The sequence below is a fragment of the Anabrus simplex genome, chromosome 1 (genome assembly GCF_040414725.1).
Source record: "Anabrus simplex isolate iqAnaSimp1 chromosome 1, ASM4041472v1, whole genome shotgun sequence".
Classification (NCBI taxonomy): domain Eukaryota; kingdom Metazoa; phylum Arthropoda; class Insecta; order Orthoptera; family Tettigoniidae; genus Anabrus; species Anabrus simplex.
This window is the reverse complement of record NC_090265.1, coordinates 633205656-633225845: the sequence shown is the minus strand read 5'-3', so window position 1 is coordinate 633225845 and position 20190 is coordinate 633205656. Positions and strand designations below refer to the sequence as shown.

At 34.8% G+C, this 20190-nt stretch overlaps 1 protein-coding gene across 5 annotated transcripts in view; it reads left to right on the top strand.

Annotated features, from left to right (window-relative positions):
* The window catches only part of Zasp52 (Z band alternatively spliced PDZ-motif protein 52), a 420823-nt gene that overhangs the window by 343848 nt on the left and 56785 nt on the right, over window positions 1–20190 (top strand). For 3 of the 5 annotated variants that reach the window (XM_068225103.1, XM_068225099.1, XM_068225100.1), the window contains 2 exons: window positions 5514–5694; window positions 9530–9685. In XM_068225103.1, the coding sequence (XP_068081204.1) occupies window positions 5514–5694; window positions 9530–9685 (337 nt within the window). Of the gene's footprint in view, window positions 1–5513; window positions 5695–9529; window positions 9686–16441; window positions 16490–20190 lie in introns of all 5 variants that reach the window. The other 2 variants (XM_068225101.1, XM_068225102.1) reach the window with 2 other exon arrangements.

Genomic DNA, 20190 nt, shown 5'->3' with positions numbered 1-20190 from the left:
GGGAACTGGAAGAAAGTACCAAATTGGAAATAAGACTTCTACTTTCGGAGAGGCACATGACTCTGGCATTCACTCAGCCTACATCAGAAATGAGTACTGTGTTAATTTTTAGGAGCAAAGGTAGCCAAGTATAGAACTAACCACCCTATACCACTTAGTGCCGAGTTTACGTGCAGTGGAAGCCTTACCCTTCCACTCCTCCAAGAACCTGTATGAAGATAGTTTTGTTTTGCTATAATAAACATCTATATATATAAAATAACATGTCCTGACTGACTGACTGACTGACTGACTGACTGACTGACTGACTGACTGACTGACTGACTGACTGATTCATCATCACCGAGCCAGAACTACAGGACATAAAGAAATGAAATTTCAGGGATACATTTATATTACAATGTAAGTGCTCCCGAAGGAAGGATTTTTGGACAATCCATGGCTAAAAGGGTGAAGAGGTGGGGGGTGAATTTTTAAAATGAGTGTACCTATATCTCAAAAACTTAACAGTTTAAAGATGTGAAAATTGGTATTTGGAATCTTCTTTAAAAATAAAGAAACATGTAATTTTTTTCAGAAAATCCTCTTAAAAGGGGTGAAAAAAAGGTGAAAAAGTGGTTGAAGACTTTATGAGGATGCTTACATCTCAAAAATTGAAGATGTTACAGTCATGACAATTTGTATCTGGAATCTCCGTTAAAAATAAAGAAACACGTATATTTTTGTTTTTGGAAAATCTATTTAAGAGGGGTGAACAGGAGCAAAAAAGAGGGTGAATTTTTAAAATGAGTATATCTACAGTGTATCTCAAAAACGTAACATGTTACAGATGTAAAAATTGGTATTTGGAATCTCCTTTAAATATAAAGGAACATGTATTTGGGGATGGGGGGCAGGTGTAAAAGGAGTTGGTAAAGGAGCCATGACTCATCACCAGTCACAAGCCTAGCCATGAAGTCAGTTGGATCTTGATCATGGCGTTGCAAAAGTTCTCTGCACATGTCCACACACCTCTGCTTTTTGTCTGCAGACAAGAGTCTAGGCACCCACGTGGACGACACCTTCCCCAACTGTAAGTGGCCATGCACCATCCGCTGTAGGGTGTTTTGGCTAATTCCCATGGCTGCCTCCATTTCCGTAAATGTGATGCATTTGTTTCCTTGGATGACCTGTTCAACCCGGGCAATGCTGGCTGGTGTTGACACTGTCACTTCCCTTATCCACTGATTTTCCAACCTTCCACCCAGATGTAAACTGTTTTCCATGATGGCGCATGCTCTCCACAGACTGCCACCAAGCGCCAATGAATTTCTGCAGTGGTCACGCCTTCTTTCCATAGGAACCAAGTTGTATAGCGCTGTCCCTGATGGTTGCTTTCCATGTTGTCTGCTCCTACGCTGACAGTGTTGTTATGAAATGGTTATGACGATTGCATTCGTTGGTCCCTGACCGTGTGCTGCTACCAAATGTTGGAACAAGACACTAGCTACACATCACCACTTTCAAATGTGAACCATACCTGGACGTACAAAAAATAAAGTGAAAAACAATATAGTAAGCCCTTCGTATGTCCTAGGTGTAAAATATCGTATACTTCAAAATATTTCTCCCATAAGGGGTTTAGATGGTGGTTGACTCTCTAAAACACAAATCCATTCTGCCAAAACTGTTTCAGGCATGAACTTAATTCTGTATCCTAGATGTTAATAATTATTTAAAAGCATTCACCCCTTAAAAAAACATTCACTCTTCCATTACTGTTTGACGTACAAAATCAAAATTTCACAGGTTGGTCACTTTTACGTCCTAAATGTTAAATAAGATAAGGTTTAAAATATTCAAATTCTTCCATATGGGATTCAAATGAGTATTAGATCAGAAAATAAACAAGCTATGCACCAACAAAAGGATTGTGTATGTGAACTTTGCAACAATCAATATACCCAGTATAATGCTAATATGGGCAACAAGAAAACAAATATCATTAATGAAATTGTGCAGTGATTAACTACAATTAGATATCTTTTATTGTATGTTCATTGTATATCTATTCTGGCTTTTTGCTTCTCTTCAAAACCATTTGACGTACGAACTTTGAATAATAACTTTCAGTTTAAAACCATAGCGAAGCATGGGTATCTTGATAGTTTGACATAAACAAAAAGAGTAATGGAAGATCAATTTTCAGAAGTTGAAAGTAGGCTAAAGCAAGTCCATGCTCCATGCTCTTATATCTCTATTCTCTAGCAGTCAAACTGCACAGTGAATAAGGATGGTTGAGGAAAGAAATTAGAATGTTTAGCCCAGTACAGCATAGCAAACCAAGGAGGGTAAAACTTCGAGGTCTATCCAGCTAAGAAAGTTGCTGTGGATACCCCCTGGGTACTAATACTTCAAGGGTGGAAATTGTGGAAACCTGCACCAGAAGTAACAAAGTATCAGTATAAGGACAGCTTTAATGCTGAAAGGATAGTCAGTAAATGCAGCTGATTCTGTATTTACAATGGCCGATTTCCTCTTCAAAAATAAATGTCACTTGTAATAATCTCAAATTGGCAGTTCTTACCAAAGTTTGAATATCTGCAAAGAAAAATTAATAAATAAACATGATGAAGTAAAATAGTTGTTAACATTAATAACCAGGTGGAATTTTGGTAATTTTAATCATCTAAATTCTTTAAGATATATATATAAAAGGCAGAAAACTAGCCAACAGACTAGGAACATATTTACCAAGCTCGATAGCTGCAGTCGCTTAAGTGCGGCCAGTACCCAGTATTCAGAAGATAGTGGGTTTGAACCCCACTGTCGGCAACCCTGAAGATGGTTTTCCGTGGTTTCCCATTTTCACACCAGGCAAATGCTGGGGCTGTACCTTAAATAAGGCCATGACCACTTCCTTCCCACTCCTAGCCCTTCCCTGTCCTATTGTCGCCATAAGACCTATCTGTGTCAATATGACGTAAAGCAACTAGCAAGAAAAAGGAACATATTTAAGGGTGGATTAATATGGGCAGAGGGAGCAATAGAAAGGAAAGATGTGATCAAACATGCAAACATGTCTGGGACAAATTCCACCATCTTTGCACACTGTAATCTTCATAAAATGGCTCCCTCTTCATGAGTTCAAGTTCTTCCAGATCCTTGTAAGTCCATGTCAACTCTTATCTATTTTTCAGATTGATCAAGATGTCCACGCTCAATGAAAGAACTTCATTCTTTATCTGTGAAATTAAATCATTTATAGAAAGATAGGATAAACACAGTGACAGTTCATTGTCAGAAGGGGGAGCAATCAAAAAGGGAACAAGAACAAGCACACGAAAACAACAAAGTGACAAGGACAATCTCCACATTTCTACACACTGATATCTTCAAATAAATGGGCTCTCTCCTCATCATTCCCACCCAATTATTCAACATCTATTTCTTCTCAGCACCTGGCAAGTTTGTTTGTACTTCCCAGCTTCATCAGGAGGGCAGGTGCCAACATTCATTGAGGCATCTGGACAAATCTTGATGTGGAAAATATAGGATAAGAGGACAGCCAGATAAACACAGGAAAATGGAGGAGACAAAGATAATTACAGGTGGTGAAAGACTAGGAACATGAAACAAACACAAAAGGAGAAAAGGAACCCAAGGGTCAATATTGGTACTTTTCCTCTGTTTATTTGGCTTTTGTGTTATCCTGCAATCCAATATCAAACTGAAAATCTCTCATGATGGCACCTCAGTGAATGTTGAAGCCTATGCTCCTGATGAAGCTGGGAAGAAGAAAGAAACTCGTGAGGGGCTGAGAAGTAATTAATGAATGAATGAATTGTATGAAGATGTGGAGAGTGTCTTTGTCCTTTTGTGTTTTTATGTTCGTCCTTGTCTCCCTTTCTAATTCTCTCTCTTTTGATGCTGTTACTGTATTTATCTTGTTATGTAATAATAACAATCATATGACATCAGCTACTGTGTGCAGGCATTTTTATTTCATGCCATTTAGGCTAACTGTGGTCATTGTTAATGTTCTACCAGATGACCAAAGTAAACCGAATCTTTTGGGTGTCTATGGCTGAGATTTTATTAATTTTGTAGGATAAACTCTGAATATGTCACCTGATATCTTTTACATGCCAATATTACACAACATGGAGTGTTGAATGTTAAAAATCTAATTACCTCTGCTGGGTTTGAACCCGCAATCCTGAGTCTGGAGGATGACACACCACTTTTGATCAACAGAGGAAGATTGTTTTATTATGAGTTCCTCCTTTCTATATAAGTCTTAATTTGTTACTTGTTTGCTCCTTTCTCTGTCTGGGAAGTGTAGGATATGGAGCTAACTGGATAAATGCAAGGGAAAAAAAAAGCCAACAGTGTATAATGATGTAGTTTTTGTTCCTTGTCTTTTTGCAATTTAATATTTGGTCTTTTCTCTCCTTCCTGCTCCTCCTTCTGTGCATATTACCCCATTATTATGTTTATTATTGGTATGTATTCCCAGTAGCAGCGATTAGGGAGGATGGGTGGGAGGGGGGCAGTCGCCCCCCAGATATTTTGGGTAAATGATTACATTTTTATTTGCATTTTAGCAACTGAAACTAAGAATTATAGGAATTATTTAAAAACACAATTTGTACAAGCCCTGTTGTCTTATCAGCTAATTCTTTCCTTTATTTTCTTTAATTATTAACAAAATTATTAGCGGAAATACACACGAAATGTTCGTCCCGGCTAATCGATTTGTGTATTATATATTTATATTTTTATATTTTTATTTTATATTTATATTTATATTTATATTTATATTTATATTTATATTTATATTTATATTTATATTTATATTTATATTTATATTTATATTTATATTTATATTTATATTTTATATTACATTTATATTTTTTCCCAAGGTCATGGACACTGAGGCATGCTTGCCAAAGGCATTCGTCAGCCTGGCATGGCATTCTCTTCAGTGTCTGTTAGTTTCTTAGTGTATAGTCAAGTACTAAATTATTTGAATTGTATAATCACGCCATACTTCTATTTAATTTTAATAAAATGCCTAATATTGTTCCTTTGGTGAAAGTTTTACTGTGTAGTATTGAATCAAAATCTTAAATTATTATTGGTAGACTGTCAACCTTTACCTCTCTGTCAAAATTTGCTCAGAGAGCATCAAAAAACTTACCAAGTTGTAGTTTGTTTTTTCAGTTTTGATGTATATACCCCTCACCCCTACCCCCCATCTGCTTTATCCCACAAAAGCAGGTACTGTTTGTTGTCTGTACATCTTCCCCCCCCCCCCCCCCGCACTGTTAATTCCCAATTGCCGCTACTGTGTATTCCTTCCTAGCTTGCTGTATTTGATGTATACCTTGTGTTCACATTCCACTGTAAATTCTTTAGTAATGATGTAAATTATGTCATATATTTTAATTTATTGTACATATGATTTAGAGCAAGAAAACACTTTTCTTTCTTACCTAGCAAATACTGAGATTATAATGTGTTTTCACTAGGGGCGGCAAGGCTCCTGCTGGAACCATCTCTGCAGCTCTGTCTTCTGTGACTGCTCCTGCACCTCGTCCAGTACCGGGTCCCACCTCCGCTCCTGCTCCCAGTCTTGCCCCTGCTCCTCGTCCTGTCCCTGCACCAGTCAGTCCTAGTTCCCCACAGACGATTGGACCAATGCCCTTCCATGTAAGTATAAAAAATTGTAAACAATGCTGCATGTGTCTTAACTTCCCACAAAAACTGATGTCACTTCATTGTTCTAAATTAACATATAAGTATAACATTTAAAACTTCAGATAAATGTTGTAAATATGTGGAATAGATGTAATGGAATATTCATTACATGCCTGTGTTAAAAAAATTCAGAGCACAAAATATGAGGGTTGTTATTCCCAATTTAGTTCTAATCTCATATATATAAATCAGCATAGATGACTGGACTTTACAGTGTTTAAATGTGAAGTTAGTTTACCTAGGAAACTAGTGGACTCAGCAATAGACAATATGTGAAACACGGTGTAGACAATAATTAGATTTGATTTTTCGGCTTGCATTTGGGACATAGTAGTTTTGAACCCAAATGTTGGCAGCCCTGAAGGTGGTTTTCTGTGGTTTCCCATTTTCACACCAGTCTGTACCTTAATTAAGGCCATGGTTGTTCGAACACTTCCTCAGGCTACCTCATAAGTGTTGATGTTTACCAAGGAAAGAATCCTCATGGTAATAGATTAAGTTCTTATTTGATTATTGTTTACATGAAGGAGCTATATCAAATGAATGGAGAGTTGCTATAGTAGCCCCTGTGTATAAATGAAAGGGTGATAGACATAAAGCTGAAAATTACAGGCCAGTCAGTTTGACATACATCGCATGTAAGCTTTGGGAAATAATTCTTTTTTGATTATATTGATTGTTTGCAAAATTAATAAAGATAAAGCTGGAGTACAAGAGGAAAAATTGGGGCAAATATTTGTTTATAGGTAGGGGAGTTATGGATTGGAATAACTTACCAAGGGAGATGTTCAATAAATTTCCAATTTCTTTGCGATCATTTAAGAAAAGGCTAGGAAAACAACAGATAGGGAATCTGGCACCTGGGCGACTGCCCTAGATGCAGATCAGTAGTGATTGTGTGATTGTGATTGTGATGGTTGCTTTCTTACCACTTGTAGCATTTTCCTATCCCATTATCGCCATAAGACCTACCTGTGTCAGTGCGACGTAATGCAAATTGTAAAAATGAGTTTTCTAATGATTTTGAGAAATAGAAGATTCCATGGAACAAGCTGTGAATAGAGGATCCTAACTGTTCTGCTTCCATGCTATGTATATCAAATAATAGAATATAATGATTACTAGAAAGGAATGATTACAATTCTATTTCAAGAAGTAAATTACAAATAAAAATTACATTCGGTAAAAAGTAACAATTGCAAGAAAAAATTACTATAAATTTGTCACAAGTAATTTACTCTGGTTGAAACAATACTATTTTTATGTTGAGAGTATTATTATATGGAATGCTCAAATCTGGAATTTTGTCAAAACTGTTCTTCCTCCTCCAGATCCTATGAAATCTCAAGGAGCCATTATATACAGATGAGAACTAGTGATATTTTTGGACTATACTAGCTGTCTTACCAATTGTTGACAGTTTCAGACTAGCTTTTATATAATTGCAGCAGTAATGTCATCTAGTGGAGATGAGTGGTAGTGGAAGAGACAGACCACACCTCAACTAAGAACAAAAGTCAGGCAGTGAAATGTTACTGTTGAATTTTTAGGGACTTGTACATTGTAGGCCATTACATTTTATTTTCTTCTGGTTTGGCGATATTAGGGCATTTGAGGTCCAAGCTCTCAATCCTCTCTTTCATGATCCCTTCCTTCCCTCATTCTTCCAGTGATTGTTCCTTCTCATTTCGATACTCATCTTCATTATCTTCCTGATCAACAGGGGTTGATGATCATTCAGTTCTTTAGCTTATAAAAATAATCACAACAACCACCACTGCAACTGAACAATATGTTTTATACCTAATAAAATATCAATTTTAAGTGTACAGATGAAAGTGTAATTTTATTTATATAGATTACAGCCCCTTTTAAATTCTTGATGGAAGAAATGGAAATTTCCTTGCCTAAACAATTTATGTATGCCAAATGTTTTTGTCATGGGAAGGTCAATAATATTACAACATTGATCTGAACTGAGTGAATTTTGAACATTTTTCTTTAATATCTAAGCTATTACCTATGTGTGAAGTTTGAATCATTTATTGAAAATGAAAGCTTGCTTTTACTAGGTAACTAATCTGAAAATGTTAATGTTTAATTTTGACTCTTAAATGGTTTTTCACTAAGACTAATATTTAATTTTAATGTAGATTAATCTCTTACTAATTCCAATCAATGAATTTTAATACCAATGTGGTTATTGCCTGGAAAATAATTGTATTGTTCTGAAAGCTAGTTTACAAAGAGATTATTTATTGGGTTTTGAAACTATTTTAGAGCACAGGAAAATATATTAATTACTAAATAAACAGTATGGTAGACATGATATTTGATATGTTAGTGTGATGCTAAACCATTAACTAAAAAAATTAAAAACACATTTCTCTAAGACATTGGTCTGGTTCATCCAAAGTAAACTACAACAGACCATGATCCTTCAAGTGATATTATAATTATTATATTATTAGAATAGTCCTTTGTTGGAGAAAATAAATATATTTTATTGCTTACCTTCATAACAAAAAGTACCAAGACATAAATATTGAAATGTTCCCAACACGGAAAAAGAAAAGCAATAAAATAACACTGAATATTTCCACACTGTGCCTATTGTTATTTCTTGATGGATGCAGTATTTTTTCATCTGCTTCTTGGCACAGACCAGAGTAAAATGCAGCTTTCATTGAAGTCTAAGTCTACTGAGATATGGGTGGTTCTGAATAATGAGATTTGGAGCATGGTTAGTGCGTCTGAGTGTTATGTAAGGTGTTATATCTATCTGGCCCAGTGAAGAGAGCAATGGCAGATTTCTTCACTTTGTATTTTCCTTTATTTTGGTGCCACCATTGGTTTTTGTGTTTCCATATAACCACATAACCATTGCTGGAAATATTTGAGAATCCATCCAGTCTTGGGGCTGATGACCTAATGGATATTTCCATACTGTTTGGAAAATCCAAAGTGGGATGATGGTTGGGAAAGTTCTTGAAAAAGAAAAGGGCAACTATTTCATACATCAAGAACCTCATGGTTGCAAATCAACTCAGATGAAGATGCTGACAATAGAAAAGGTTTGTTTTCAATGACAAGGCATAGCCTTCAATAAATGATGATGATGATGATGACACTAGGTGTATAAATTATTTTGTTTGTTGAGTCTCTCAGCCTGAAGGCTAGTTGGATACCCAACAGCTCCCCACTCAGCTGTCATAGACAGCCTAGATGTCACTGAAGAGACATGCTAAGGAAATGAGGAATAATATAGTTTCATGTTGCTTTCCTCACTGGGCCAGAAAGTGCTATCACATATCAGTCTGCCAAGCCTGCTGAAATGTAGCCACCACCCAAACCTATGAGTGACATTTTCACACTATTCATGACAGGGACTGGCTGAATAAGGAATAGCATTACTAGCATTATTCATAATTCATTCATTCATTTACTTTCATATTGTCAAAGTCGTGGATGAAACAGATGAATGAAAGTAACAAATTTGTTCTAGCCCTTAACAGAAAATTATAAAATATATAAATTGCATTTAAGATTATTATTTCTCAACTCTCAGTATTATACAGATCTAATGCTCTTTCAGACTTTCATAGCAAGTATTTTCAAAGTTTAAAATCCTATGTAAATTTAAAAATCTCTCTGTCAACTAGTTTTCTATTGAAAATTTGAAGTTTCATGTTAATAAAGTAAAAGAAGAAAAATTCATTGATGAAATGTTTAACAAGTTTTAATAAGTGTGATACCTTACCTTGTGTGCCATAACTTTATCTTCCAGCCAGTTGGACGACCACAGATAAGTGAGAATGGTTTTGTGACTGAGAATAATTTGAAAAACATCTTGACAGCAATACCAGCTCTTGCTATTGATGATACAGACTCAGGAAAAGTTCATCCTACTGCTCCCTCTTCAATCATGTCCAAAAAATACAAGGTAGATTTTGGTCAGTTACCTTCATAAATCAGGGAGAAATCTCTGATTTATGTTAGACTTGCTTATTTCTTGTAAGTGCTGACAGTAATTTTGTAGTTTCTCTGTTCTATTTCACTGGTGAGAAAGGTAATCTTATAAGGTGTTTCTAGAAACTACCAAGGGAACTGTTTGGGTTGAATCAGAGAAATTTCAATGAAACTTGGTTGAATGATCAACTAACCTATCGTTGCACCTGCAAAAACCACTGTGTGATGATGATAGCCGAGAAATACTGACCTGCAGCATATATATTGTTAAAAAGAATTCTTTGAAGTAAGTCGCTCAATATTGAACCTTAGATGACAGAACCTTAATGGCCAAAGTTCTTAGCTGAAATACTTCACATAGCGGTTTTCTTGGGCATAATGATGATGATCTAAATTTAATGATAATAAACACCTTGCCATAAAATCAATGTAGTGTTATAAATAAATGCTGAACAATAATTGGGTGGCTCGGAGCAGTTAGCTGATGTTGACATAAATGACCTTGCACATGTACAGTAGAAATATATCAATAGTTCTGTTTTTAAGGTGCATAAAACACTACCACACTGGAAATGAAATTTTGACAACAACATCAGAATTTCACACTACAAACTTGGTTTACTAACACATACAATAACATACATGAACATATAAAAGAGGTTTCTTGTACTCCTGTGTCATTTTTAATCTCTCTCTATATATATAAAATAACATGTCCTGACTGACTGACTGACTGACTGACTCATTTATCATCACCGAGCCAAAACTACTGGACATAAAGAAATGAAATTTTGAGGATACATTTTATTACAATGTAGGTGCTTGCTAAGGGAGGATTTTTAGATATTCCATCGCTAAGTGTATCTAAAATGAGTGTATGTATATCTCAAAACTTTAAAAGTTTACAAATTTAAAATTGGTATTTAGAATCTCCTTTAAAAATAAAGAAACACATATTTTTTTGTTTTTGCAAAATCCCATGAAGAGGGGTGAAAAAGGGTGAAAAAGGGGTTGAATGCCTTTTATGAGGATAGTTATATCTCAGAAACTCAAGATATTACAGACCTGAAAATTGGTATTTGGAATCTTCTTTAAAAATAAACACGTGGCTTTTTCTGTTTTTGGAAAATCCAATTAATGGGGGTTAAACAGGAGTGACAAATGGGGTGAATTCTTAGAAAATTTTAAAATGAGTGTATCTATATCTCAAAACTTTAAAATTTACAGATGTAAAAATTGGTATTTAGAATCTCCTTTAAAAATAAAGAAACACAATTTTTTTTGTTTTCTGAAAATCCCACTAGGAGGGGTGAAAAAGTGGTTGAATACCTTTAATGAGGATATTTATATCTGAAAAACTGAAGATATTACAGATCTGAAAATTGTTATTTGGAATCTCCTTTAAAAATAAACACATATTTTTTTTTGTTTTCAGAAAATACCACTAGGAGGGGTGAAAAAAGGGTTGAATGCCTTTAATGAGGATACTTATATCTCATAAACTGAAGATATTACAGACCTGAAAATTGGTATTTGAAATCTCCTTTAAAAATAAACACTTTTTTTTTTTGTTTTCGGAAAATCCAATGGGGGGTTAAACAGGAGTGACAAAAAATGAGGTGAAATTTAGAAATTTTTAAATGTGTGTGTCTGTATCTCGAAACTTTAAAAGTTTACAGATGTAAAAATTGGTATTTAGAATCTCCTTTAAAAATAAAGAAACATGTATTTTTTTGTTTTTAGAAAATTCCACTAGGAGGGGTGCAACAGGGTGAAAAAGGGATTGAATGCCTTTAATGAGGATAGTTGAATCTCAGAAACTGAAGATATTACAGACCTGAAAATTGGTATTTGGTATCTCCTTTAAAAATAAAGAAACACATATTTTTTTTGTTTTTGGAAAATCCAATTAATGGGGGTTAAACAGGAGTGACAAATGGGGTGAATTTTTAGAAAGACTATATCTACAGTATATCTCAGAAACTTAAAATGTTACAGACGTAAAAAGTGGTATTTGGAATCTCCTGTAAAAGTAAAGAAACATAGGTGATTTGTTTTTGGAAACTCCACTTAAGGGGAACTAAAAAGGGGGTGAAATTTTAAAATGATCATGTCTACAGTATATCTCAAAAACTTAACATATTACAGAAGTGAAATAGGGTATTTTTAATCTCTATTAAAAATAAACATGTATTTTTTGTTTTCAGAAAAAACTACGTGGGTGAGGGGTAAAAATCCTGAAAATGGGGTTGAATTGGTATTTGTAATCTGCTTTAAAAGTAAAGAAACACGTATTCCTTTGATTTTGGAAAAATCCAGTGAAGGTGGGGGGGGGGGGGTGAAAGAATTGAAAAATTAATTGAATTAATTGTATGAGGATACTTACATCTAATAAAAACTTAAGTTGTTACAGACATAAAAATTGGTATTTGGATCTCCTTTAAAAACAAAGAAAAATACATTTTGGGGAGAAAATCATCTTGGGGCGCAGGGGTGAAAAGGGGTTGAATTCCTTTTATGAGGACACATATCTCAAAAACTGAAGATGTTACAGTCGTGATAATTGGTATTTAGAAGATCCTTTACTAATAAAGAAACAATTTTTTTTTCTTCAGAAAATTCACTTAACAGGGGAGAGTGTGAAAGGAAGTGAAGAAAGTGAATTATTTTTATGGGTAACTGAAGGTAACAGATGTGAACATTGGTATTTGGAATCTCCTTTAAACATATAGAAACACACCTTCCTTTTTTTTGGGGGGGGGGGAGGGGGGAGGGAATCAACTTAACAGCAGTGGGGTGAAAAAGGAGTTGAGACCAATTGATTTTACTCTTCATAATATACTTGATTCTGATCACACGCCAATCATTTTTAATCTTTCCTGGGTTTGTTTTCAAGAGCCATCTTTTCCTTTGGAGAACTTAAAGTTGGATTACAATAGATTCTCCTGGCATATAAATAAAAATTTAAACACACTTGAAATAAATGATAGGACTGATATTGACCATGCAATTGTTCACCTCTATAATAAAGTAAATAATGCAGAAGTATATAATTTGTATCGCCAGAAATCCCACGCATTTGCCTACGCGCGACAATGGTGCTGGTCACATTGTCAGCAATGACAATGGTGGCAGATGTAATTTACCGCCAAGTAGTGGTCTTGGATCTTGCTGCGGGGTCCAGAACAATAATAATAATAATAATAATAATAATAATAATAATAATAATAATAATAATAATAATAATAATAATAATAATAATAATAATAATAATAATAATAATAACCTACATTCAACTAATATCACCCACCCTAATAATAATAATAATAATAATAATAATAATAATAATAATAATAATAATGTTCTGGACCGTTGTCAAAATGTGCGGACCGTGCTGAAAACAGGTCCCGGCTGCGAGCTCAGTACCGCCAAATCACCAAGACGACACCACGCCGGATCTCCTCAAGGATTTGATCCATATTTAAAATGCTTAAAGGAAAAGATGGCAAAGATTTAGGGACCCAACTGACCAGGCGGAATACCTGGACCTAGCCCGGGAAGTATGAAATCAATTGCTGGACAGAAAGATTGAAAAATGGGAGGAACTTTGCCGTACTCTCAGAAAACAGAGTCAGATCACGAATTTTGGCAGATTATATATAAAACGTTAAGCATTCAATTATAAATTTCAGTATAATACCGTAGCGAAGCACAGGTATCTTGCTAGTCTTTAATATGTGGCATGAAATCTTGGTCATATATATATACAAACTAGCTGCAGTACTCATTGTTGACAGGACAATCTTATAGCTTATGCAAAGTTATCTAACTTCCCAGGTACTTTCTGCCAATATTCAGGCATTCTGTTTTACTCGGGATGCAGAAATAATCCCATCTATCGGAGATGAGTGGCAACATAAGAGACAAATCACACCACAAAAACCAATGGTCATTGTAATATTATTGTTGATCAGTTTTATGAGCTTTCGATATTGTAGGCTTTCAAATTTAGTTTTCTTCTGACTCTGTGATATTAAAGCATCTAATGTAAAGGGAGTCCTTTTTCTTATTCTTCAAGTGATCATTCCTTTATGATATTTTCTCATTTTTTATGATCATCTTCATAATTTTCCTTGGCAATATGGACCGATGACCACGCAGGTTTACACCTTAAGACAATCATGACAAAAACCATCACCAGTTAACACGATTGAACAGTATTTTCATCTTAGCAATCCTTGGCGTTGATATGGACTAAGCAACAAAAGTCTAAATTCATGAATTCTGTTATCATAGTCGGTACGGTAAAACTGTATAAGACATAAATAATGGGAAATTGCATTCTCTATAACACTTTTTATGTAGTACTTCTAAATATTTAAATATGAACTTTTTGTTGTCTTCCCCTAAACTGCTACTTCAGCCAGCATGAATAAAATTATTTATAGCCTAGACTGTAGTGCCTCCTTTCCTGACTTTAATTCCAATTTTCATTAAATTCTCTTGAGACATTTTCTCGTGATGCACATAAATACAGACAGACAGGAGAGATGACGGAAAATTAAAAAGTGCATTTTCTTGTTCCTGTGGAGACAACCAATACAAAAATACCATTAAAAAAAAAAATTCTGATCAATATATAGACAAAATCCTTATTTTATATACCTATATAGATGTGTATCCCATTAATATAATCTTTTATTGCCCAAAACAAGGAAACTGCCAGATTCCTGTGCAGAATCACTCATTTTGTCTTGCTGTGGACAGCCTGTATAATAACAGTAGGCATGCTGCGATGTTCTGATATGTTAATTGATCATCCTACCAAGTTTCATTGCAGTCGGTCTAGTCCAACCCAAACAGTTCCCTTATAAGAATGTATAAAATATGGTTTCTGTGTTGTTTACTAATGTGATAATTTTGATTTCACTTTTTCCTTTTGGAAAGTAATTACCTGTCTTCATCATTCATCCTTTCATGTAGTACAGTGCCTGAAAATAAATACAGGGAAGGACTACAGGCCCCATTCAGATGAGAGCTGCAATAAACACACCGGCACCAGCTGATATTTCATGGATCTGCAAAGAGAGACAACAGCCCAGAAGACCTTGTTCTTACATAGGGGTGGGGAAGGAGTGGGAAGCAAAGATAGCAGAGGAGAGGAAAAGGTGTTGCCTAATGTTCATCCCAGATTGGAGTCAAGATCAGAATAGATACTGCCCATCCCCTGAGCCTCTAATATTAAGAATAAGCTTCACAGTTTTAGTACTACTTGTGCCAGTAATAGTAGCCAGAAGTAGCTTGGGGAGATACAGATTTCTAGTGAGTGTCAATATCTTAAAGGTGAGATCAATCACTGTTACCAACTGGTTAAGAGGTTCTTGGAATATTTTAGAACTGTTAATACAGATGGCCTTGAAGTACAGTGAGGTTTATTTAAAATATTTATTTTTATTTAATTCCTTCCTTGCTCATAATAATTTACTTGAGGGTTTTATTTTTAATTTGCCATAATAATAAAGAAACAAATATATGTTATATTATTACTATTATCTAAAATGATAGTTTTATCACTACAACATAAATTCACTCCCTTAACAAACTCATTAAAAACATTCTACAACTATTGAGAAAAATCTGCTGGAAATTTATTGCAAATAAAGGCATACTGGTATCTACTGGATACAGATTTAACACTAAGGCTTATGGTACTCTGAAAAATCTTGCCTATCAGCTATTTTAGTTAGTTGCCAAGCAATTAGTGTTAACTAAATTTGCTTAAATCATGCCTGGAATTGAGACATAATATCAAACTCTTGCTTTTTCTCTCCAGTATTTGAATTCAGTCTTCAAACATATAGTAAATATAGAGTCTTGTAAGTTCAATATAAACAATACAAATACTTTCTTTTTCTTAAAAAGTTGCTTGAAATATATATTTCCAGTGGCAGGGTATCTGATAATGAGAACAGAAGGTAAATTACATCACTCTTTTATGGCCCTGTATCTGACATGTCAAATTTCTTCATTAACTGCTTGTTAAGTTAGAGTTTTATATCTTCATTTCCATTAAAAAATCTATTGTCAACAAAATTGTACCACAGCTGTAAACTTGCATTCGGGAGATAGTGTGGGTTCAAACTCCACTGTCGGCAGCCCTGAAGATGGTTTTACTTCGTTTCCCATTTTCACACCAGGCAAATGCTGGGACTGTATCTTAATTAAGGCCATAGCTGCTTCCTTCACACTCCTAGCCCTTTCATATCCCATCATCGCTATAAAACGTATATGTATCAGTGTGATGTAAAGCAAAAAAAATAAGAATTGTGCCATTAGAATATCAATCCAGTTATCCCTTTATGTAAAATAGAGGTCTTCAATTTGATCCTAATTGTCTTTAAGAGAAATGTTTCTTCTTTCTAGAAAAAGTCCAGCAAGTGCCCTGTGTTATATTACAGCTCTCATTACACTGATATTTTCTGTTTATATGTTTTCATATTTAGGTTACTGGCTGTTAATTTACTTTATTATGATGTATGCTGATACAACTGTTGTTGGGGAATATTTATCTGTTGGAACTATGTTTTATAGCTGAAATGGATTATTATTAGTAATTTATTGTGAAAATATTTCATTGTTTCCTTGTATTGACTACCGTTTCCTCATTAGAGTTTTAGTGTTTATTGTGGTAAAGGAATTGGATAATAGAGGCATTCAACTGCATTTACAGGCCCCGAGGATTGGTACTTCTCATGTGAGTGCTCCTGGCACCGTGCAGGTACAACAATCTAGTCAGCACAAAAGGCTGATTTTGCATTTGTTGCTTGGCTGATTGTTTGGCTTTGAGTGTGTAATGTTTACATCTAAACAGGACTTCATTTTTTATATCATGTCCTTAACACCTTCTTAAAATACAGCATCATTATCATATATCATAACTAGCTTCCTGGCACAAGTCTCTCTACCATACTTTGTTGGCTGTATCATCCTCTATTATTGTTATTAAACTTCTTGATTCACCCAGAAGAATGTAGGTTTGTTCACCCAGAAGAATGTAGGTTTGATTCTTCACCAAGATTTTGAGAAACCTAGAAACAGGACTTTCATTTCTGATGAAGCACATGGCCTTGGGGTTTCCTTAACCTGAATTTCTGGGACCCAAGGTTGCTGGGCATACAATTAATCACTCTATCCTATCAAGTGCCAAGGGTATGAATAGTGGAAGCCTTTGCCTTCCAACTAAGCTTTGTCTTCCTTCTATTCTCTTTGGTAGTGTACTTCATCTAGGAACAACTCATTTAATGCACATTGTCAAGGTTTACTTCATGTATGCCAATTGATTCTAATCATGTGTTTGCATACTTTGAAAACTGTGTTCTCAATAACACCTTTGGCCTTGCAATTGCTACTTGTAGAGGTTTAATTTCTTTAAAATAATATCAAAAAGAGAGTCAACAGGAGACTGTAATATACTTCAGATCAAAAGTTCCTGAAGAGCAAGTGTTGATCTTTCTTCAGCTAGTAATACTTCTTGGTAGGCTAAATTTATAATTAATTGGCAAGATTGAAATTCAGAATGGAATACTAAAGACATCTACAGCTTACACTGACATATTTAGCTACTCTACAGTACATGCCTCTCTATGAGGGTGAAAAGTAAATTAGGAAAAAAAATTTAAATTGGCAAATGGACTAAATCCTGCTATAAAATAATGACTATCATTAGGAATTATATTTCTTACCCTTTTGACTCTGTTATGTACGTACAGTACTAATCATTTTGGAATATGCTAAAGAGGTTAATCACAGTGGCATATACTGAAGGCTACCAAGGTTATCAGTGAAGCCCAAATCTCAAATGAGAATGACGGAAGTCTAAAGCACATTATAATGTAAGCATCTGAAACATTGTTCCATTTACAAAACTTGAAAGCAGTGAGAAAAAACGTCGCACATATTTCTGAGAGCAAAGGCATCGGAGACTGATATTGCAGCCCAGACTCTCACCCCTCTCCTCTCGACTCGCCACACGTGGCTTGCTGCTGGATATCGGCTAGGAGCGGGGACTGGCAGAGGATAGGTGTGCTAGGCTTCGGTCCATCAGATCGCCATTGCTAACTATCAACCATGCATTACTCATCACATATACTTCCTCACCTCATACTTCTGACTTAATTATATAGATAAAAGTGTGGGTATCCCTCACTCCTGTTTACTTCTACATCCTTGTAGGAAGAGACTGCAAGGCTGCTGTTAGAGGAACAAAATATTTTTATTTTTATTGGTAGATCTGCTAAAATGAAATGCCATCTTTCAGGTTTAATGTTTTCTTTTGTTGGTTGGAATCGAACCCGTGATCATGGGTCGGACATCACCACTGATCTCCTGAGGAAGCTAATTAACCAGTGAACGATGGGTACGACCACTGTAAAATAATAAAAATAATATTAATAATGGGGCATGGCATCTATATAGGCTTGATGTTGACCTAATGAGAATAAAATGAATGGTGAGGATGTCATAAACACCCAGTCCCCAAGCCAGGGGAATTAACAGTACAAGGGGTTTGATTCTGGAAACTGAACCGGTGCCATCAGACCAAAGGCAAACGTTCTATCCATTTAGCCACAAAGCCGGACTTTCATTTGCTAAACCTTAGGCTACCATCTCCACTGATCAGGTGTTGATTATTGGCAGTAGCAGAGGCCGGGGCAGTAGCCTGTAAAGCAGCCTTGACAACACAGCAGGCTTCTCCGTTGGCTGCAGCTCAAAACGCTGAAGGCTTGACGTTCACTAAACCAACCATCGAAAAGAGGTAATCTAAGTCTAGTGGTAGCCCATGTCTTAATCCCAGCATACGCCACTGGTTAACCATTAGACTCTGTTAAATTATAGCTTGATTTGCATGTTCTTGTCTCAAATAAGAGAGGTTATATAAATAAAATCACTTTTGAGAAACCTAACTAATTGAGAAGATGATGGTATGAGATTATTCTGTGTGTATTGAAATTTAATACTCATAGTAGTGTACTAATAAATCTTGGTACTGTAATAGTGAAAAGAATCATAATCGATATGCATGGAAACTTTCATATTCCATTAATTATCATACTCCCAACAATAATAAAGTTTCCAAAATGAAATTTAAGTAGTAAATGCTTTGAATACTTTCTTCCCTAAATTTTTATATTCTCTTATTTATTTAGTTGTGTGCTCCTTTGAGCAAATCTTATAAAATTCTTATTTCTGATGAGAGATAATGTATTTTATAATAAATTGTGATATCCAAGAGACTTGTTCAGTGTGTAACTGAATCTAGTTTTCAACTTGTAGGTCCTTAATTCTGTTTAAAGGGATAGGAACATCTACTTTTAAGGAGAATCAAAGTCCTGAATATAGATAAGTTAGACATTTTAGAGATTTTGTCCTACAAAATAATTTAAAATTTTGTGCCAAAGTTGATGTATCATTTTGTAAGAAAATCAAGAAACAATTTTCTGATGTTTGCTAAATTATAGTTAAAATATAATCCATTTTTTTAAAATGTGATTATATTGAAATCCCTCCATTTCCTAAACCAACTGATACAGAACATTTGGCTTCCATTAATTTGTAGAGAAAGGTTTATTATTTAGTTTGTTATATTGTCATACCACCAAGTATGACTGCCTAAATTGCAGTACTTCAGTAGCAATTTAAGTGCTACATTGTATGAGTATTCATACTGAATTACTTCGATTGCAGATCTTATTAAAATCATAAGAATCACTTAATTCTGTTAAAGTGAACTTTCCAGAGATGCTAAAAATATCTCTACAAATTTGAAAGTTCTAGGTGTAAAGGTTTCAAAGATACAGAGACCTAATTTGGAAATTTTGCAATACAAGACACTCTATCTCCCCTTAAGGCAAATTATGTATTTTTGAAACTTTACAGAGAAATAAGCCAGAAAAGCAACAGACTGGATTATTGCTGTTATTTTTTTATTTTCAGCCCTGAAAACTTTACCTACTTCAACAGGGAGGACATATTTTTGAATATGTAGAATCATTTCTCCCTTAGCACATTATGGTGAGCTTGTTTGATGATCTGCCACTGCTAAGTACAGTAGTTTCTTGGAAAGGCATGCTAGTCCTACTGACAAGCCCCAGATGGCCTGACTGGAGTGAAACGCTATTCACACATGGCCTTTCTTTACCCAAAGCTATACTTCATTGTCATTTTCCATTTATTTACAAAAGCTGAAAACTAGGACATTCATATCCTAATACTGCACCATATATCCTCAAATTTAATGTGATAACATAACTTGCTTACAATTCAGCTTCAAATTTCACAGACTGAGTCTCTCTACAGTGTTTAAACTGCAGTATAACTCTTGCATTCTTTATTGTACTGTAGCAATTAATACTCATACTGATCTCATAATTGTAATAAGTATCTAATTAAGACTACCTGTATTTTTAGTCATATACATTC